Raw genomic sequence first — 22,871 nt, 5'->3', positions numbered from 1 at the left:
TTTTCTAGAAAAATCATTTTTTCTTTTGTAAGATTTTATTTAAATTTCAGGTAATTAACATACAGTATAATAATAGTTATGTAGTGATTCAAGACTTACATACAACACCTGGTGCTCATCACAAGTGCCCTCCTTAATCCCCATCACATATTTTACCCACCCCCAACCAACCTCCCCTCTGATAACCATCAGTTTGTTCTTTATAGTTAGGATAGAAAAATCATTTTTAAAAACCAGAATGACTTCAAACTCCTGTATCTGGCTACTAAAAATACCTAACGCTTTCGAAGTTTAATTGACAACAAACACAATTTTGCAACATAATAATTAGAACATACTTCATGATGCTGTCATGGTAGGCTATGATATTAGCTTTTGGGTAAAACTGCAGTACACTTTCTTTGGCAACCTGGAAAAACAAACAACACTAAATTACTAATTTACTAAATAGCTACAACATTTCTCTCTGTATGTCAAGTTTATTTATGGCACACAACACTGCCATTTCACCTACTTACATATCCTATTTATATTAAAAACTAAAGAAATATAAAAATGTGACAAAATCTCATTAAGATTAAGCTATACACATATTTATAAAATAACAGGAGAACTGGCCCCTTCCCTTATACACATCTACATGAATGGCAAGCTTCAACAAAAACATAAAATGCAGTAACTAAGTGTGATTTGTTCATTCATTCAACATTTACTGAGTATCTTCTATGTGCCAGATCTGCATGAAGCACTTGGTGAGCCAAAGTGACACTGATCAATGTTGATAAACAGAACTACAAGCTATGATAAATGATACCTAGAAAAAGTAGAAGCTATAGGGCGCCTGGCTGGCTCAGTCAGAACAGGCTACTCTTGATCTCAGGGTTGTGAGTTCGAGCCCCGCATTGGGTATAGACATTACTTAAATAAGCAAAAAAAATTTAAAGAAAAAGTAGAAGTTGTTAGGAGAGGAAGGTCTGACTTAGTCTACGAGGTTTAGTCAGAGTGTATCCCTAGAGAAGAAAGCCAAAATTTGAAAACTAAAAACGAGAAAACAGTGGGAGTTTGTCAAAAAGGTTGGGAGAAAAGCAAAGTGAAAAGATGTTTTAAAACACTGAATCAAGGGGCGCCTGGGTGGCTCAGTCGTTAAGCGTCTGCCTTCAGCTCAGGTCATGATCCCAGAGTCCTGGGATCGAGCCCCACATTGGGCTCCCTGCTCAGCGGGAAGCCTGCTTCTCCCTTTCCCGCTCCCCCTGCTTGTGTTCCCTCTCTCGCTGTCTCTCTCTCTGTCAAATAAATAAAATCTTTAAAATCAATCAGTCAATCAATCAATCCCTGAATCAAGATGGAATACTCAAGGAACTAACGAAAGGTCAAGGTGGCTAGAACCTCAGGGAAGGCCACCCTTTTAGAAAAAGTGCAACAAGAACATAGGCTGTAGTTTCTCTTGCCCTCAAATGCAGCAGTCAACCTCTGGGGAACACTGGAACAATGCTCATCCTAAGCAAACAATCAGAAATTTAAATATGAAGGGGACACCATTTACTGGATTGGGTAGAGCACATCTACTTCCTCAGCAGACCAAAACAGGAGGGTGTAGTCCTTTACATCTTTATTCTTCACAATCTCTCAAGTAAAAAGAGGTGGCTTCCCCCATATGCTCCCTCCTACTGAAAAGTCCCAATTAATCTGATAACAGAAAGAGAAGATCCATCAAAGTGCAGAAATATTAATGAATAAATAGAAACAGTATATAAGAATAATGTTACCTGGGCCTTTGATCTTCCAACATGTTTCTTTTGAAACAAAAACTGCCTGTTGAGGTTGCTGACATCGATAGTATCCAGATCAATCTACAAGTGCATAAACTCCAGATAAATCACAAATTTTCTGGTATGTTTGAGCAATATCACTATCCTCAGCATCCATAAACCAAAACTTTTGCTATTTGTTACATTAGCAGAGAAAATGCTTTTCATTTTCAACCAGTAATAGCAAAATTATTAAACTGATAAAAATAATTTAACACATATTTTAAAGAACTTGGGATTTAATTTCAGAGATAACTTTCTTAAAAATATTTTAGAAAGGACACATCTTTTTGTTTGTTTAATCCTTCTGGAAAGTATGTTTGGAAATTCCTTAGATGCCATAAAATTATATGTCTGTTGAAAATAAATATATAATTCATTTATCTATCAATCTAATTAATTACTCTTTCAAATCGAGTATGTTAGATTTAACTGTGACTTCTTTTCTTAAATGATACTTGGCAGAGTTACTGAATGTTTGCTGCTTTAGTTCAAAGTCTTCATCTACACACAACTCTATTTACAATTATTATTAACCTAAGGGCTGTTAAAGGAAATGTCTACACGAGGTTAAAAATGTGTCACATTTTAAGTTTTATCTAATTGCTGCTTAAATAAACATAAGGGAAGAAAATAATAATGACTTAAAGACTTTCATTCCATTTCAATAAATTTATATGAAGAGTAATCAAACGTTCTAATCATGAAACAGCTTAACAGTTTGGGTTATAATTTCTCAAAATCATTATATAGCCACCTAAACATTTTCTATTTGTACTTTCCACATTTATTACAAAAATTAAATCAAATAAAAAAGAATGAGCATTTTTCAGGTGCCCAATCCACGGTCTTGTCTATTACAAAACGGTTCTTTTAAACATGCAGCAGTAGTTACCAGCTAAAGCACAATCGTATCTGGATCTGCAGTACAGAACTGGATGGGAAGACTAACCTTTTAACAGCCAAAGAAAAAATGTGTAAATTCTTTTCCCTCCAGTCACTCATTTATTAGTTCAGTCTGCTACTTCTACTTTTTCCATTCCGTGCTTCCACCACACCTTAAGACAATTTAAACTCACATCCAAATTCCTAACATCCCCAATCTCTAAAAAGTTTAATATAAATAATTTAAAATTACAGCCACTCTACGTGAGTGCAAAAGTTAAAATCCTCACCAACATCTTTAACGACATAAGCGAGTGTGTCTACGGAGATAATGACAGTCACGCAGATTGTAACAAGAGAGGAGCGCGAGTCCCAAAAGAGTCCTGCCACTTGCTTCGTGACCCAAGTAAGTTACTAAAACCCCTCTAAATCTCACTTTTCTTCTCATCTGTTAAAAAAAGGGATGAAAATGGCGTTTGCAACCTTACGGAGGCAGCGAAGATTAGATGCGTTAATGCAAGTTAACCGCTCAGAACTGCGCCGGGCTCGGGACAAGCGCTCAGTATGTATTGGCTCCTATTACCGCCACCCTCTGCTCTGGACCAGTATTTCTGAGTTAAGGGAGACCGCCAAAATGAAGTCACAACATCCACGAGACTCAAACAATCACCTCCGCCTCCCACTAAAGCTGGGGAACAGCTCTGAAGCGAAAAGACACGAGGCCGCTCCCACAACCTAGAGCCGCCACAAATTGGCGCTGCCAGGGAGGCAGGGGGCGGCCGCGCGGCGCGACGCCCGGAAGACCCCGGCCCGCGGCCTCTCTGGCGTCCCGAGCGGACCGGGCGCGCAGGGAGGCCCGCTCCGGCCCCGCCGAAGAGCGCCCTCTCCGCAGGGAGCCACGACCCCGGGGCTTCCAGGCCTGCTGCCGCCACCCCCGCCACCTCAACTCTGGTCCCGACCTCCGGAGCCCGAGCCCCCGGCCCCGGCAATACGGCCCGCCATTCAGCCCGCGCGCACGCCTGGCCCTCACCAGGTCGATGTGGGAGAAGCCGGTGAGCACAAGGTTCTTGAGGAGCTCGCAGCCGATGCCACCCGCGCCCACCACCAGCACCCGGCCCCCGGCCACGGCCTCGGCCAGCTCCCGGGGCAGTCCCCGCGACAGTGCCATGGCGGGACGACCACGAGCCGCGGCGGAGGCGGAGGCGCGAGAACTGAGCCGCGGCCGGAAGCAGGTGGGGGAAGGGCGGCCCAGCTTCCGTTCCTGCGCACTGCGGCCGCCGGTTGGCGCCGAGCGGGCGACGCCCGGGACCTGTGGAGCGAACTGCTTGGGTCCAGGCTGGGCTTTGCGCGAAGGAGCTCTCACACCTCCCGCCGTACTCCAGGCGGTCGTGTTTTTCACGCGCAAAGAACCGCTGTCTGGCTTTAGGAAACCTAAGGGCCACCTTTTAGCCTGGGGTTTGAACTCGCAGCCAAGGCTTACAGGTTAGAAAACAGATGCCCCTGTATGTAAAGAGCTCTTACAAATTAACAACAAAACAAATACCACCCAAACAACAAATATAGGCCAAGGATGTGAACAGACACTCACAAAGGAAATGAATATGATCAATAAACATAAAATTTAAAGAAAGAAATGTAAAATAGTACTTAAATCATTTTCACTTATGAAGCCAGCAAACAAAAAAGTGCAACATTCCGTGTAGTCAAGAGATGGGAAAACAAGCATTCCCGTAGCTATCAAGTAAGGATTCTAAAGCAAAGCTTTTCTAGAGAGTGTTATAAACTGAAGCATATTTAAAAATTTTTGTTTGAGCAAAACTCGATTTGAATTGGGCAGCATTCAGTCTAGGAGATAAAAAAGCTCTGAGGAGCTGTACCAAATGAAAGACTTTCATGGCTAGCAGAGAAAAGGAGCAAGGAAATTATACAAAAGTGGGTTGGTTATTGCAAGGTTACTTTCCTTTAGGGGATTATCAGGTAGATTTCCTTTTTAAAATTTTAAATATTTAAGTAATCTCTACACACAATGTGGGGCTCAAACTCACAACCCTTAGATCAAGAGCTGCACACTCATCAGACTGGGCCAGCCAGGCACCCCTGATCAGGCAATTCCTGATGGACTGGTTTAAAATTCCATTTCTGGGAGAACCCTAACTGTAAGTCTCTGCTTGGTGATGTGAGGCTTAGCCTAAGCAACTCCATTTTGGGCTTGTTGTCTTTTTTTTTTTTTAAACAAGGGTAATTTGGAAATATGATTCAAAAATCCTCACAATATAACATTAAATGATTGGGGCATCTGGGTGGCTCAGTCGGTTAAGCGACTGTCTTCGGCTCAGGTCATGGTCTCAGGGTCCTGGGATCGAGCCCCTTTCCCACTTCCCCTGCTTGTGTTCCCTCTCTCGCTGTCTCTCTCTGTCAAATAAACAGAAAATCTTTAAAGAAAAAAAAAGATACAAAACTATTTGTAAGATTAAATTTTGTAAAAACAAAAATATATTAAAAAGCAGGAAGAAAACCACAGTTAATATTTTGTGTATCTGTGTGTGATGGAATCGTGAATAATTTTTATTTATTTTTTAGGATTTTCTGTATTTCCAGATGTTCATGCTCCTCAAAGAAAATGCTAACTCTGAAATCAGAAAAAATTATCCCAAATACTAAAAAGAAAGATAATTATGTAATGTGATCGAGGTGCTTGTAAAAAAGAAACAAAAGGCTAAAAATGGAGTCACTTGTGCTAAACCAAGGTTAATACCTAACCTAATTGCAGTTTCAGCCTTTCTCAGGAGTGGAATTTCCTGGTCAGCACTAGTGATTTAATCTGCCTGAGGTTAGGTAACCTTGCCTGAAATAATCTACTCTTCTAACTTCCTGTCCCACCATCCTTCTGCCAATAAACACCTCCCATTTTGAACACCTCAGAACTCCTTTCTACTTGCTAGATGGGATGTTGTCAGAATCATGAATCATTGAATAAAGCCAGTTAGATCTTCAAACTCATTAGTTGAATTTTGTTTTTTAACATACTAAATATTGCTACAACAGCAATCATATTACAATATGTAAATGTATGAAGTTAACATATTGCACACTTTAAATTTACACAATATTATATGTCGAATATATTCAGTAAGAAAAAAAATTTTTTAAGTTTTTTTTTTTTATTCATTCGAGACACAGAGATAGAGAGAGAGAGCATGAGCAGGGGGAGAAGCAGAGGGAGGGGGAGAAGCAGACTCCTCGCTGAGCAGGGAGCCCGATGCAGGACTCGATCCCAGGACCCTGGGATCATGACCTGAGCCGAAGGCAGACGCTTAACCATCTGAGCCACCCAGGCGCCCCTCAGTAAGAAAAAATTTTTAAAAGAAAAAAGGTAAAGATAGAAAACAGAGGAAAATGCTTTTGACTTCTGTGGTCTTTCTCATCAACTGCTTGGTTCACCAACCACACACCAAGCTGGTCTAGTCTCTGAGGAATACTCAGGCTGCTGTTCTGAGGCATGAGTGCAGGAAGTGCCGGAGTACTCCCTGGGGGGCGGGGGTGGGGAACCCCTGCGCAGCCGGCTGCTGATGTTCCTTCCCTACATAGGGCTGACTTTTACAAAAACCCCATCCTGGCAGTTAAATTTAAAGGAGACCCTTCCCAGGATGCTGATCTTACTTATCCCTCTGGACACTCAGCGAATGGGAGCCACCTTCCTTGGCTTCTCTCCTGCCTCCCTTCTCTTCCCCTAGACGGGGCTAGGCTTAGTTACCTAATTCTGAGGGCCTGTGCTTTTCTTTGTGGATTTGGATTTGTGTGTGTGAGTTTGAGTATAAAGTGTAAAATGCTTGCCCACCTTAACAAATTCAAATAGGATACAAGTGCAGGAAGTGAAAGCTCAAAGTCCCACCCATACCTAATCCTACTCTTTGGGGCCCTTGATGGCCTTTGTCTTTCCTTTTTTTTAAAATAATCTCTACTCCCAAGTGGGGCTAGAACTCAAGAGGTATGCATGCTCTTCTGACTGAGCCAGCCAGGTGCCCCTGCAGTTTTACATTTAAAGGGGTTCACACTGGACTTATATTCTCATTATCCTATTTCCCTGACAATATATAACAACCTTACCGTTGTTTGCTGTGCTTTGCCTGGTAACTTCCTGTGACTGGTTCCATGCATCCCACATGTCTTTATCTTCAGCTGAAGGTGGTATTTGAGGTAATAGCTTGGGACATTTCAAGGAGTTACTCAGTTTTTCTGGGTATCTCCCATCTATATAGGAGGTATACATAAACTTCTGTTTTTCACCTGTCAATCTGTCTTTTCTTATAGGGAGGTCTCAGCTAAGTACCTAGAAGGGTAAAGAGAAAATTATTCTTCCTCCCCTACATGCCTAAAGCCTCACTGACCAGCACGTTCAGTTTGTACACAGCCAGCCACTTTCCCTCGGGTGCCCCGGGAGGCAGGATCAGGTGGTGTTCCCACCAGTCACACGCTGCCCAGGAGAACCCCTCCTCATGATAATCTGGACCCTAATGTGTTATTTGCCAGAGTAGCAAATCAAACTGTTTAGAGCAGTTTCCTCATCTACGCAGGCAAAAAGCAAGTCTGTACAGTTGGTGGGCATGTTTTCATACTGCTGTCAAAGTGTAGCAGAATGGAAGGGGTTAACATAAAAACCAAAAGGAGAAAGGGGAGATTGGAAAAGTGACCACCTGGAAGAAGGGACAATGTCCAGAATAGAGAAGGGGCCCCTTTGCTGGGATACTGCAGGGGCAGAAGGTGGGACGGGGTGAGGGTGGGGACCATGAGTAGGGAGAACACAGGGCAGGTCTAAACAGCTAGGTGGCCCTAGCTAAATAGCAGGGTGGGAGCCTCAAGAAGCCGGGGTGGGTCGAGTGGTTTGGTCAACATCCAGGGACTGCAACAGAGCGCAGTGAAGTACGGAGGCAGCAGAGGTGGGGTAAGAGGCTGACCGCTGCCCTTGGCTCTTTGGCCGCTCTCCCTCCGACAAAGCCCATTAGGTTGCTTGTGCAGGGAACACCCACAATCTGGGCTGGAGAGGAGCCACATTCTGAGCTGCCTCTGTGGAGACAAGCAACTGGCCCTGGGAGGGTAGACCGGTCCACAGCCAGAAGCTTCTAAATCTCACCGCAGCCCCAGCACAGGTGCCAGAAAGCAAAAAGGACCACACTTACAACAAAGAGTGAATAATCTGTGAGTCAAAATGAAGTAAAAATACACAAATCTGGACATTAAAATTTACTTTAATTTATATAAATAAAAGGAAATGCTCTACTTAAATAATGATTCATCCGGGTCTTCTTGTATGATACAAAGTTCTTCCATGGGAGTCTGATGATTTTGAGGCCAGCAACTCTTCTTACATGTGTAAATTAGAATTGTTCCAAATTCTACAGAAAGACCTGAAAGACACAACATATTCAGGATTCTAACAAAGAGGAAATGTTAGGAGATACACTCACTATTTAAAGGTTTGCTTAGTGGATAGAGCCCAGACTCTGGAGCAAGACTACCTGAGTTTAAATCCCAGTTCTACCACCTGAGTAAGGGACTTCACCGCTCTGTAATAATGACCGCATTTATCATGATGATAAGATTGTTGTGAAGAGGGGTGCCTGGGTGACTCAGTCAGTTAGATGTCTGCCTTCGGCTCAGGTCAGGATCCCAGGGTCCTGTGATCAAGCCCTATGTCGGGCTCCCTGCTCAGCAGGGAGTTGCTTCTCCCTCTCCCTCTGCCCCTTGTCCCTACTTGTGCTCGTGCTTGCACGCTCTCTCTTCCAAATAAATAAATAAAATCTTAAAAAAAAGAAAAGATTGTTGTGAGGAGGATTAAATAAACTAGTGCATGTAAGATACTTAGAACAGAGCCTGGCATATCTTAAGTGCTCAATGTAAAACAAAGAGGTTAAGCAACGAGAAGATAATAGAAGGAGAACGATGACGCAATATCAGGGTAAATCACAGGAGTGATTTTACCCGATAAGCTGAAAAAATTAGGAAACAGGAAAACCAGTGTTCACTACCTTTCAGCCACATTCCTCCCCATAGTAAGTGACCGCTGATGACAAAAAGCAGATTTAATAGGAAATATACTTTAAAGTCTTTATTATAACTGTCTAGGATACTGGACACTGAAAATCAGGGTTTTTTTAATAGATTTTATTTATTTATTTGACAGAGAGAGAGCACAAGCAGGGGGAGCGGCAGGCAGAGGGAGAAACAGGCTCCCCACATAGCAGAGAGCCTGATGTGGGGCTCGATCCCAGGACCCTGGGATGACCTGAGCCGAAGGCAAATGCTTGCTTAACTGACTGAGCCACCTAGGTGCCCATCACTGAAAATCATTTAAAAATATGTCACAGGGCTGGGCAAGGGGTGGGGGCACCTGGGTGACACAGCTGGTTAAGCATCTGACTCTTGATATCAGCTCAGGTCTTGATTTCAGGGTCGTGAGTTCAAGCCCTTGTTGGGATCGATGCTGGACATTGAGCCTACTTAAAAAAAAAAGGGGGGGGGTTCGTGGGTGACTCAGTCAGTTAAGCATCCAACTCTTGATTTCGGCTCAGGTCATGATCTCAGGATCCTGAGATCGAGCCCTGTGTCAGGCCCCAAGCTCAGCATGGACTGTGCTTGAGGTTCTCTCCTTCTCCCTCTGCTCATCGAGCCCTGTGTCAGGCCCCAAGCTCAGCACGAACTGTGCTTGAGGTTCTCTCCTTCTCCCTCTGCTCATACTCTCTCTCTCTCTCTCAAATAAATAAATAAATAAAATCTTAAAAAAAAAATTTCATGGGGCTCCTGGCTGGCTCAGTCAGTGGGTTGGGCATGTGACTCTTGATCTCGGGGTCATGAGTTCGAGCCCCAAGTTGCATGTGGAGCTTGCTTGCTTACTTAACTTACACACATACATAAATAAATATCACACTAAGAGAACACACTACCTCCAAAAAAGGATTCTCTCTCTCTCTCTCACACACACACACACACACACACACACACAATCCTAAGTGCTTACAGAAATTTATCAATGTACAGAGCCATGAAGAATAACACCAAGAAAACATGATCAACAAGAACTCCTGCTGATATCAGAACGGTGAAACAAGTCAACACGAGGAGCTAGACAACTGGTTTGGAGCAGCAAAGGAAAACCACTTTTTTTTTTTTTTTAAGATTTTTTCTTTATTTATTTGACAGAGAGACAGCGAGAGAGGGAACACAAGCAGGGGGACTGGGAGAGGGAGAAGCAGGCTTCCCGCTGAGCAGGGAGCCCAATGTGGGCCTCGATCCCAGGACCCTGGGATCATGACCTGAGCCGAAGGCAGACGCTTAACAACTGAGCCACCCAGGTGCCCCAGGAAAAACACTTTGAAAAGAAAATGCAGGCAGGGATAATGGAAAGAAAAGCACTAAAGACAGAACTAACAAGGCCAAAATAGAGCTGATTTGGGAGAAATGACCTGGTGAATTTGAGATAATTTCCAACCAGAACATGCAACATGTACTTTGCAGAGGGCATAAGAAGGCTGCAGTCTGAGAACTGGTAGCCACCAGGGTAGAAAGGAGCAGCGGAAAGGAATCAGATGGAACAAAATACCAAACAGCGGAGTACTGAACATGAGGCCTGAGCCCAGGGCCCTAGCATAGAAGGGCGAGGGAGGGGTAGGAGAAAGAGGAAACTGAGAAAGAGGAAACTATCTGGAGGTCAAAACAGCCCCAGTATGCATCTAATGAAAAACAGCATAGGCCACAAGGAACAGAAAAGACAGGTGAAACCTAATTACAGGTAGAAAGGAGGAAGGGAAGGCTTAAGAGAATGGCAGTGAACGCAGAGGGAAAGAGGAAAGATGGGAGTACAGGAGAAGAAAGGTGACCAACACAACTGTTACTGCTTCGTAGAAAAGCTACACATGCAACAGAAAAAATATTCAGAAATTCAAAAAAAAGAAAGAAAGAAAGAAAAACTAAATGCAAGTCTGAAAATCCACCTTGTCCCAGGATGAAAGGATTATGGAACAATGCAACAGCAAGACACACTAGTTCAGAGACTGGACTTCAGGAATAAAGAAAAATCTACAGGTGCTAGCATAAACGCTGGTTACAAAGCGGGGGGAAATCAGGCCACCCTCAGACTTCACTCACAGCCTAAAGATCTCAATATAAAGGATCTTAGGGATTGGGAGAAAAATGTACTTCTCTGTGAAACGGGGCCACGGCAGATGACAGGAGAGCCAGAGGGGCTCTCACTGTGAGGACATAACAGCAGCAGGTCTACCACCGTCGGGAGGAAAGAAAATGGGACCTCAGGATTTTATACATGGGTTGTCCTTCAATACAAAGGCAGACATTCTGAAGTAAGAATAACCACTATAAGCCCTCCTTAAGGCTATCACCTGATAGAATGTAGCTGCCAGAGAAGAATCAAAATAAAAGATTCAGGAATGGAAAAGCTCACTGAAAAGAATGGTGTGAACACACAGACCACTGAAACACAGAACAAAAGCTTATTAGCTGTGACAATCATGGTGACAGAGTACAGACTTATAAACCTCAATGAAGTACAAATAATACTAAAATGGGGCATGTGGCTGGCTCAGTTGGGGGAGCATGTGACTCCTGATCTCGGAGTTGTAAGTTCAAGCCCCACAATGGGTGCAGAGATTACTTGAAGCAATTAAAAAAAAAACTTAAAAAAAAAAAACTACAATATTTGGAGGTAGAGCAGGACATAAATTTCCTTATAGTATAAAGCCAAATAAATATGATCTAAAACTGAAAAACGGAATGAATGTAATTCTCTTAGCTTCAGAAGGATCGTTTAGAAACTAGGTAAAAGAACCCACTGCTTACAATCCTGCTTCACATACACTTACTTTTCCTTATGTTGAATTTGCACACATTTATTCCAATATTCTTAATTAGTATATACTGAATTTTCCTGTCTTTAGAATTTTTTCTTTTTTTTAAGATTTTATTTATTTATTTATTTGAGAGAGAGAGAGAAACAGCATGAGAGAGGAGAGGGTCAGAGGGAGAAGCAGGCTCCCCGCTGAGCTGGGAGCCCGATGTGGGACTCGATCCCAGGACTCTGGGATCATGACCTGAGCCGAAGGCAGAATTTTTTTTTCTAGGGGGCTCAGTCGGTTAAGTGTCTGCCTTCTGCTCAGGTCATGATCTCACGGTCCTGGGATTGAGCCCCACATGGGGCTCCCTACTCTGCGAGGAGCCTGCTTCTCCCTCTCTCTCTGCCTGCAGTTTCCCCTGCTTGTGCTCACTCTCTCTCTCTGGGTCAATTAAGTAAGTAAAATCTTTAAAAAAAAAAAAAAAAATTTTTTTTCTAGCCATCTATCTATCTAAACTTCCTACCTGTATTAATGTCAAGAATGATGACTAGAATGATGTTGACATATGTTGTTAGTAATGGTGATTTCCAAGGTTCGCCAGACATTTATAGAAAATCTCCAACATAACATTTGGGGATCAGAAAAATTACAGGAGGGGGTGCCTGGCTGACTCAGTCTATGGAGCACCCAACTCTTGATCTCGGGGTTGTAGGTTCAAGTCAACACTGGGTGTAGAGATTACTTAAAAATCTTTAAAAAAAAGTTGCAGAAAATAGACAACATGGGTAACAAGTGAAAACTTAAAAAAACAGACCACTTCTCTTTTTTTAAGTAGGCTCCACGCCCAGCATGGAGCCCAAGGTGGGACTTGAATTCACGGCCCTAAGTTCAAGACCTGAGCTAAGATCAAGAGTAGGATGCTTAACTGACTGAGCTATCCAGGTGCCCCTAGACCACTTCTTAAAGATATAAAAGAACTCATCAAACAAAACAAAACAAAACAAAACAAAAAGGTGGTATGAAAAAGTTTCAGAGAACAAGGAAGAGCTTTTGAAAAATAAAAATAGAACAGCCAAACTAAATTCAAAAGAAGGGTTAGAAGATAGAGTTAACAAAGATGTAAAGTTAAATAGAAGCACTCAGGCTCAAAGTCATACACCATATGATTTCATTTGTGTGAAGTTCCAGAGCAGGCAAAATTCATAAGGGGACAGGGGAGAGTGATAACCCTAGAGAGGAAGGAGGCCCAAGGGACTTTCTGGGACACTGCAAACACTCCCCATCTTACTCTGGGTGATGTAATTACAAGAGTTTATTTATGTAAAAATTCATCAAGCCGTAGGCTTAAGATTGGTGTACTTTACTGTGTGCTTTTTTTTTTTTTTTAAGATTTTATTTACTTATTTCACAGAGTGAGATACAGCGGGAGAGAGAGCACAAGCAGGGGGAGCAGGAGAGGGAGAAGCAGACTCCCCGCTGAGCAGGGAGCCCAATGCAGGGCTCGATCCCGGCACCCTGGGATCATGACCTGAGCCGAAGGCACACGCTTAATGACTGAGCCACCCAGGCAGCCCGTGTGCTTCCTTTTTAAAAAGGAAGTACATGGCAAGGATTTCCTGAATATAAAACCAAAAGCACAGGCAACAGACGTAAAAATAGACAAATTGGGCTATATCAAAATTAAAAACTTAGGTGCACCAAAGGACACAACAGTGAAAAGGGAACCTACAAAATGGAAGAAAACATTTGCAAAAATCACACCTGATAAGGGGTTCATATCTAGAATATAAAAAGAACTCTTACAACTCAACAACAAAAAGTCATATAACCTGACTACAAAATGAACCATAAGACTTGAGTAGACATTTCTCCTAAAATGATATGTAAATGGCTAACAAGCCATTTGGATGCTCAACATCATTAATCATTGGGGAAATGTGAATTGTAACCACAGCAGATACATGACATCCATTAGGATGGTTACTATCAAAACAAAACAAAACAAAACAAAAAAACGGAAAACAAGTGTTGGTGAGGATGTAGAGAAATTGAAATTCTTATGCACTGTTGACTGGGAATATAAAATGGTGCAGCCACTATAGAAAATGTTATGGTGGTTCCTCAAAGAATTAAAAATAGAATTACCATATGATCCAGCAATTCTGCTTCTGGTATATATATCCAAAAGAACTGAAAGCAGGATCATGAAGAGAGATTTGTACACCTATAATCATAGCAACAATATTCACAATAGCCAAGAAGCAGAAGCAACCCAAGTGTTCAACAAATGAACAGATGAACAAAATGTGGTAGATCCATACTACAGAGTATTATTCAGCTTTAAAAAAGAAGGAAATTCTGAAACACTGTATGACATGGATGAACCTCACTAATGCTAAGTGAAATAAGGCAGTCTCAAAGGACAAATACTATGATTCCACTTATATGAGGTATCTCAAGTAGTCAAATTCATAGAAACAGAAAGTAGAACGGTGGTTGCCAGGTGCTGAGGAGAGGGGGAAATGGGGAGTTGTTAGCCGTCACAGAGTTGCAGTTTTGCAAGAGGAAAAAGTTCTGGAGAATGGCTGCATAACAATTTGAATAAACTTAACATTACTAAATTGCACACTTACAAATGGTTAAGATGTTAAATTTTATGTTATATATATATATGTATGTGTGTATATATATATATATATATTTTTTTTTACAACTAAAAAGATGAATAAAGTACACAATTGAAGAAAACTGGAAAGTGAAACAAAAATCAAAACAAAAAAGAACAGAATCAAAACAGAAGTTCCCATAAAGGTACAACAAAAAAAAAAATGGAAGAAAATCATCAAGGAAGTTGAAGGACATGAGTTTCTGAACTCAAAACACCTATCAAGTACTCAGCAAGAATAAAGTGAAGATTCTATTTTTTTTTTTTTTTTTAAAGATTTTGTTTGTTTATTTGACAGAGAGAGACACAGCGAGAGAGGGAACACAAGCAGGGGGGAGTGGGAGAGGGAGAAGCAGACTTCCCGCGGAGCAGGGAGCCCGATGCGGGGCTCGATCCCAGGACCCTGGGATCATGACCTGAGCCGAAGGCAGACGCTTAACGACTGAGCCACCCAGGCGCCCCTAAAGTGAAGATTCTAAAAGTGACCTGGAAGGGCGCCTGGGTGGCTCAGTTGGTTAAGCGACTGCCTTCGGCTCAGGTCATGATCCTGGAGTCCCGGGATCGAGTCCCACATCGGGCTCCCTGCTCAGCGGGGTGTCTGCTTCTCCCTCTGACCCTCCCCACCTCATGCTCTCTCTGTATCTCATTCTCTCTCTCAAATAAATAAATAAAATCTTTAAAAAAAATAAAAAATAAAAAATAAAAGTGACCTGGAAGCAAGAGTTCCCATTCAAAGGACTAACAGTCAGAATGGGACTGCTTTCTATAGCAACACAGGATGCTAAAAGAATGAGGTAATATTGGGGCATTTGGCTAGCTCAGTAGGTGGAACATGCGACTTTTGATCCTGGGGTTGTAAATTCGAGCCCCACGTTGGGTGTAGAGAGTACTTAAAAATAAAATCTTAAAAAAAAAAAAAAAAAAAAGAGGGCCCTTGGGTGGCTCAGTCGTTAAGTGTCTGCCTTCGGCTCAGGTCATGATCCCAGGGTCCTGGGATCGAGCCCCACATCGGGCTCCCTGCTTGGCAGGAAGCCTGCTTCTCCCTCCCCCACTCCCCCTGCTTGTGTTCCCTCTCTCGCTGTGTCTCTCTCTGTCAAATAAATAAATAAAATCTTTAAAAAAAAAAAAAAGAGTAACATTAATCTTTAAAATTCTGAAAAAAAATTATTAATGTCTTAGGATTCAATATCTGACTAATATTATGAACATAAAAATAGAATAAATATATTTTAAGACCCGTAGGATACTTTAAGTATCTATCTCCCATGATCCCTTCTCAGGAAATTACTGGAGAAAAGTGCTATATCAAAACTGAAAGAATAAACTGAGAAAGAGGAAGATAAGAGTTCTAGGGGGGACGCCTGGGTGGCTCAGTCATTAAGCGTCTGCCTTCAGTTCGGGTCATGATCTCAGAGTCCTGGGATCGAGCCCCACATCAGGCTCCCTGCTTGGCTGGAAGCCTGTTTCCCCCTCTCCCACTCCCCCTGCTTGGTTCCCTCTCTTTCTCTGTCAAATAATAAAATCTTAAAAAAAAAAAAAAAAGTTCTAGGAAACAGGGGGACCCACTTGGAAGAGAGGCAGGGGGATACCAAAATAAAGGCAGGTGACCCAGGATGACAGCAATGCTAGAGGTGTGGAAGGCCTAGAGCTCAGACTAGCTCAGGAGAATCAGGCACATCGGACTTCAGGGAACCAAACATGGAACCAGGTAGTCTGGAGTTCAATTTGTGAGGAAAATAATATTAAGAAGCTCCAGGAGGGTGTGAGAAGAACTGGCCATAAGAATCAAACAGGTTGGGGCGCCTGGGTGGCTCAGTCGTTAAGCGTCTGCCTTTGGCTCAGGTCATGATTCCAGGTCCTGGGATCGAGCCCCGCATCGCTCAGCGGGAAGCCTGCTTCTCCCTCTCCCACTCCCCCTGCTTGTATTCCCTCTCTCGCTGTGTCTCTCTCTGTCAAATAAATAAATAAAATCTTTAAAAAAAAAAAAAAATCAAACAGGTATTATCACGTCCAAGAAGAACATCTGAGCACAATATACTGCTTTGCTAACTACCGACTTAAGTGGGAATTACCAACATGACTGAGAGTATGGAAGAAAGTGATAGGGTGAGGAAGAATGGGAGGGGGCTGTGAGAGATCCAAATCCTCCTATACCAATTCAGGAACTCAACAGATACCGTCTAAAAGAGATAAACGTAAAAAGTAGCACCTTTTATTTAGAATTACAAAAATAAATTCTAGAAGAAACAACCTGGATTGAGGCCACTGTCTCCCTTGAGTGCAACTAGACAGAGGAAGGGAGAAAATGGGGCCACAGAAGTTTGTTAGAAGCCTTTCAGGACTATGCACCTTTAAACATTGTGAGCATTTATGAATTTGACTCAATAAATAGGGAAGACACTGGTATTTCAAAAGAGTATTCACTGTCAGCAAAATAATAACATAATTTCAGTATTTGTGTACTATGTGCTCAAAGCCAAGCCTATTTAGCAGACAAAATACACCAAAATATATGTAATTTCTTTTTTGTGTCAAAGAAGTTTTTTAAAAAGTTCATATTCTCTTTTTTTTAAATGTAACCTCTGCGCCCAATGTGAGCCTCGAACTCATGACCCTGAGAGCAAGAATTACATGCTCTAACTGACTGAGCCACCCAGGTACCCCTAAGAAGTTCATATCCTTTGGTAAAAAGATTCTACTTCTGAGATTCAATATTGAAGAAATACTCAAAATCACAGAAAAGACTCTATAGAAAGGGTACTAATTAAATTGTTATTTATACTAAAGAAAAAGAAAAAAAAAGAAACAGTTGAGATATATGATAACTTCGGAAATCACTGGATAAAATGGAACTTTCACTGGGAAAAATATTCAATGACACTAGGAAATTCTGTGAAGAAAGAAGTATGAAAACAATTTTAAATTTATCTCTTAATGTGTATAGAAACAAGAGAAAATAAATATTATTACCAGCAATTATCTCTGGGTAACTGGATTTCTGAAGTGAGCATTGCATGTACACTTTAAAAAATACTTTTAAGGGGCGCCTGGGTGGCTCAGTTGGTTAAGCATCTGCCTTCGGCTCAGGTCATGATCTCAGGGTCCTGGGATCCAGCCCCACATCGGGCTCCGCGCTCAGTGGGGAGCCCGCTTCTCCCTCTCCCTCTGCCTGCCACTCCCCGTTTGTACTCGCTCTCTCTGACAAAGAAATAAATTAAAAATCTTAAAAAAAAAGAAAAGAATACTTTAAAGGGCACCTGGGTGGCTCAGTTAAGCGTCCCTCATCACTTCTGCCTCGCCCTCTGCCCCTCCCTCCCACTTGTGCGTTCTCTCTCTCTCTCTCTCTCTCAAATAAATAAAATCTAAATAAAATCTTAAAAAAAAAAAAAAGAATTATCACTTCCAGGGGCACCTGGCTGGCTCAGTCAGTGGAGCATGCATCTCTTGATCTGGGGGTCGTGAGTTCAAGCTGCACGCTGGATGTAGAGATGACTTAAATGAATAAATATTTAAAAAATAAAAAATATTTTTAAAAGAAATTAACACAGGAGCACCTGGCTGGCTCAGTTGGTGGAGTGTGTGACACCTGATCCTGGGGTTGTGGGTTCGAACCCCACTTTAAGGTGTAGAGATTACTTAAAAATAAAATCTTAAAAAAAAAAAAAATTATCACAAGCAAAAGAAAAAAATCAACAAAATGAAAAGACAACCTACAGAATAGGAAAAAATATGTGCAAATCATATATCTGATAAGGGGTTAATATCCAAAATATATGGAGAACTCATACAATTCACCAGCAAAATAATATGAACAATCCAATTTAAAAATGGACAAAGGACATGAATAGACATTTTTCCAAAGAAGATATGTGAATGGCCAACAGATACATGAAAAGGTACTCAACATCACTAATCATTAGGGAAGTGCAAATCAAAACCACAATGAGATATCACCTCACGCCTGTTAGAATGGCCGTCACCAAAAAGTCAAGAAATAACAAGTGCTGACAAGAATATGGAGAAAAGGGAACCCCTGCATCCTGTTATGGGAATGTAAATTGGTATTGCCACTGTGGTATTGAAAATAGTATGGAAGTTCCTCAGAAAATGAAAAATGGAAATACCACATAATCCAGCAATTCTACTGCTGGGTATACAGAAAATGAAATCATTATGTCAAAGAGATATCTGCACCCCCATGTTCATTGTAACATTATTTACAATAGCCAAGACATGGAGTGCCTGGGTGGCTCAGTCGGTTGAGCGTCAGACTCTTGATTTTGGGTCAGATCATGATCTCAGGTTGTGGGATCAAGCCCCTAGTTGCGCTCTGTGCTCAGCGTGCGGAGTCTGCTTGTCCCTCTCTCTCTGCTCCTCCCTCCGCTCACTTTCTCTCTCTCTCTCAAATAAATAAATAGCCAAAATGTGGAAACCTCAGTGTCCAATGATAGACAAATGGATAAAGATGTGATACACACACACACACTGGAATACTATTTAGCCACATAAAGAAGAGAATCTTGCCATTTGCAACAACATGGATGGATCTTGAGAGAATTATGCTAAGTGAAATAAGTCAAAAAGGGAAAGACAATAATGTATGATCTGACTTGTATGTATAATCTAAAAAAAAAAAAAGACTCAAAACTCATAGAAAAAAATGATCATATTTGGGGTTATAGAGGTAGGGGGTAGGAAGAAAGAGAATTGGATGAAGGTGGTCAAAAGGTACAAATTTCCAGTTGTAAGATAAATAAATATCAGAGATGTAGATTTGGAAAGTTTTTAAGAGGACAGATCCTAAGAGTTCTCACCACAAGGAAAAAAAACAATTTTTTTTTCTTTCATATCTATATGATTGATATTAATTCAACTTATTGTGGTAATCATTTTAGAATATATGTAAGTCAAATTAGTATGCTGCACAAACAGTGCCTAAGAGTTCAATATTTTGAATTTGCAACGAACAAGCAAGACATAAAATAAATGCATTAGTAAGAAAAATACGAAGACCTTGGGGTGCCTGGGTGACTCAGTCGTTAAGCGTCTGCCTTCGGCTCAGGTCATGGTCCCAGGGTCCTGGGATCGAGCCCCACATCGGGCTCCCTGCTCAGTGGGAAGCCTGCTTCTCCCTCTCCCACTCCCCCTGCTTGTGCTCCATCTCTGTCATTCATAAATAAATAAAATCTTTAAAAAAAAAGAAAAAGAAAAATACGAAGACCTCAAAAAATCAGGGCTCAAAGGATTGGCCTTTATAATACACTCACTGAAATCCTGCTTAAAAATATGTATAAGAGAAAAATTTTCAACTACGTATTATTAATACATGGAAGGGCAAAATAAAACCAACATTTTTTTCTAAAGAACAAATGAAGAGTTGGCTTAATTACCTCCATTAAACCTAATTGTTATAATTACTGCTTTGCTATTATATTTGCTTTTCCTGATGTCTTTATAAGGATCACCAAAGGCATTATGAGTTTATGCAGCTGGTCACATGGTGTTTTTCTTAATTGAAATATAATTCACATGCCATAAAATTCACCATTTTAATTTTTATGTATTTATTTTTAAAGTGGGCTCCATACTCAGTGTGGAGCCAACACGGGGCCTGAACTCACAACCCCGAAATCAAGACCTGAGCTGAGATTAAGAGACACTCAACCGACTGAGCCACCTAGGTGCCCCTAAAATTCACCATTTTAAAGTACACAATTCAATGTTTTTCAGTTTATTCAGAATTATAGAAACAAATTTTAAGTAGGAAAAACTTTTCAAAGGGATTCAGACACATTATGGTCAAACTGTTAAAACTCAAAGACAAAGATCATTTTTGAAAGCAGTAAGACAGAAATAACTAGTTACGTACAAGATACCCTCATTAAGATTTAACAGCTGATATCCCAGAAACCATGAAGGCTTGGAGGCAGTGGATGACATATCTAAAGTCCTGAAAGAAAAAGACTAAAAACCAACGACTGTGTATCTGGCAAAAACTACCCTTCAAAAATGAAGGAGAATTAAGACATTATCAGATTTTTAAAAGCTGAGGGAGCACATCTGCCCTCTAAGAAATGCTAAAAGGAATTCATCTGAAATTAAAGAACTCTAGACAGGAACTCAAAAACAAAAACTAAAGAATACTAGTTGATTACTTCATAAAAGCCAGATTTGGTTTACTGTACTTTTGGTTCAGGTTGCAACTTCTCTCTTTTTCCTATATAATTAAAAAGGCAAATGCATAAAACAATAATTATGAATCTATGTTAATAGACATATAACGTATAAAGATATAATCTGTGACAATAACAATATAAAGAGAGAGGAATGGGGCGCCTGGGTGGCTCAGTCGTTAAACATCTGCCTTCGGCTCAGGTCATGATCCCCGGGTCCTGGGATCGAGCCCTGCATCGGGCTCCCTGTTCTGCGGGAAGCCTTCTTCTCCCTCTACCACTCCCCCTGCTTGTGTTCCCTCTCTCACTGTGTCTGTCAAATAAATAAATAAAATCTTTAAAAAAAAAAAAAAAAAAGAGGAACAAAGAGGTATACAGAAGCAGAGTGTTTGTATACTATTGAAACAAAGTTGATATTATTCAACTACATTGTTATAATTTTAAGATGTTAACTGTAATCCCCAAAGTAACTACTAAATGAGTAACTAAAAAAATGAAAGTGAATCTGAATGTTATACAACCCACCCCCCCAAAATCACCTAAATACAAAAAAGAAAGAAACAGTCAGTCATGGAAGAATTAATTGAGAAACAAAAATATTATAAGACATACAGAAAAGAAACAGCCATATGGCAGAAGTCAATCCTTCTTTACCAATAATGACATTAAATGTAAATGGATTAAGCTCCATTAAAAAAGGGCACTGGCAGATTGGATATAACAAAAATAAAACAAGATCCATCTGTACACTATCTATTAGAGACTCTCTAGATACAGGGACACAAAGAGAATGAAAGAAAAAGGATAGAAAAATATATTCTAAGCAAATAGTGTAACGATTATAAACATATATACTTCTATATGAAGAGGCCCAAAATGTATGAAGCAAAAACTGACAGAATTGAAGGGAAAAGTAGATAGTGCTACAACAATAGTTGACTTCAATACCCTACTTATAGTAATGGATGAAACAACCAAACATAAGATCAATAAAGAAACAAAGGTTTTGACGAGGCTATAAATCAATTACCACTAACAGGCACATACCCCCCCCCCCCAAAAAAGAACGTGCACATACAGAACACTCCACTCAACTACAGCAGTAAACACATTCTTTTCAAGTGCACATAGAATATTCTCTGGGATATACCATATGTTAGGCCACAAAGTAAGTCTCAATAAATTAGAAAGATTGAAATCACACAAAGTTATCTTTTCCAATCACAATGATATGAAACTAGAAATAAGTAATAAAAGGAAAACTGGAAAATTCACAAATATGTGGAAATTAAATAAAACACTTTTAAATAATCAAGAGGTCAAAGAAGAAATCATTAAGGGCAATTAGACAATATTTATCTGAGACAAATGAAAACAAAAACACGAAATACCAAATCTTATCAGATGTAGTAAAAGCAGTGCTAAGTGGAAAATTAGAAGCGCAAACACATACATTAAAAACAAAGAGGGGTGCCTGGGTGGCTCAGTTGGTTAAGTGCCTACTCTTAATTTCAGCTCAGGTCATGATCTCAGGGTCCTGGGATCAAGCCCTGTGTGGGGTTCTGAGCTCAGTGGGGAGTCTGCTTCAGGACTCTCACTTTCCCTTTGCCCTTCCCCTTACTTGCTCACTCTTTCTCAAACTAATAAATAAAACTTAAAAAAAAAAAAAGGACAAAGAAAGATCTCAAATCAATGACCTAACTGTATACCTTGAGGAATTAGAAAAAGACCACCAATCAACCAAAGCTAGCAGAAGAAAAAATAAAAGATAGAGATTTTAAATATGCAGACAATAAAACAATAGAGAAAAATCTAGGAGGTCAACAAATCTTTACCTGGAATGACTAAGAAAAAAAGAGAGAAGACTCAAATCACCAAAATCAAAAATAAAGTAGGGACATTACTACTAATTTTATAGAAAAAAAGTATTATAAGTTGTATAGCAATAAATCAGATAACCTAAATGAAATGGACAAACTACCAAAACATGCAATCTACCAAAACTGACTCAAGAAATAGAAAATTTGAACAGACCTGTAACTAGTAAGGAGATTGAACCAGTAATCAAAAGCCACCCAACAACACAAAAGCCAAGAACTAGATGGTTTAACTAGTGAATATGACAAAACATTCAAAGAACACCAATCCTTCCTAAACTCCGCCAAAAAACTAAAGAGAAGGGAATGATTACTAACTCATTCTACAAGGAATTTATTTTCTAAGTAGACACTACACCCAACATGGGGCTCAAACTCACAACCCCGAGATCAAGAGTTGAATGTGGGGTGCCTAGGTGGCTCAGTCGGTTGAGTGTCCAACTCTTGATCTCAGCTCAGGCCTTCAGCTCACAGTTTTGAGTTCGAGCCCCATGTTGGGCTCCGTGCTGTGCATGGAGCCTGCTTTAAAAAAAAAAAAATACAGAAACACATTAAAAAAAAAAAACAATTAGATAAGTAAATAAATAAGAGTTGCATGCTGCATCAACCAAGCCAGCCAG

General features: G+C 40.7%; 2 protein-coding genes across 5 annotated transcripts in view; both read right to left on the bottom strand.

The window, feature by feature from the left end:
- Positions 1 to 3,929, bottom strand: part of UBA2 (ubiquitin like modifier activating enzyme 2) — a 41,463-nt gene extending 37,534 nt beyond the window's left edge. For 2 of the 3 annotated variants that reach the window (XM_032390459.1, XM_032390460.1), the window contains exons 1-2: positions 1,544 to 1,759; positions 339 to 409 (exon numbers count right to left, since the gene is read on the bottom strand). In XM_032390459.1, coding sequence (XP_032246350.1) covers positions 339 to 343 — 5 coding nt within the window. In that variant the 5' untranslated portion in view covers positions 344 to 409; positions 1,544 to 1,759. The other variant, XM_032390458.1, reaches the window with a different exon arrangement.
- Positions 3,930 to 6,807: 2,878 nt separating this feature from the next.
- PDCD2L (programmed cell death 2 like) overlaps positions 6,808 to 22,871 on the bottom strand; it is a 28,090-nt gene continuing 12,026 nt past the window's right edge. The window contains exons 7-8 of one of the 2 annotated variants that reach the window (XM_032390511.1): positions 7,972 to 8,098; positions 6,808 to 7,023 (exon numbers count right to left, since the gene is read on the bottom strand). In XM_032390511.1, coding sequence (XP_032246402.1) covers positions 6,999 to 7,023; positions 7,972 to 8,098 — 152 coding nt within the window. In that variant the 3' untranslated portion in view covers positions 6,808 to 6,998. Of the gene's footprint in view, positions 7,024 to 7,921; positions 8,099 to 22,871 lie in introns of those variants that run through there. The other variant, XM_032390513.1, reaches the window with a different exon arrangement.

The sequence above is a fragment of the Phoca vitulina genome, unplaced genomic scaffold (genome assembly GCF_004348235.1).
Source record: "Phoca vitulina isolate PV1807 unplaced genomic scaffold, GSC_HSeal_1.0 scaffold58, whole genome shotgun sequence".
Taxonomy (NCBI): domain Eukaryota; kingdom Metazoa; phylum Chordata; class Mammalia; order Carnivora; family Phocidae; genus Phoca; species Phoca vitulina.
This window is presented reverse-complemented; position numbering and strand designations above follow the sequence as displayed.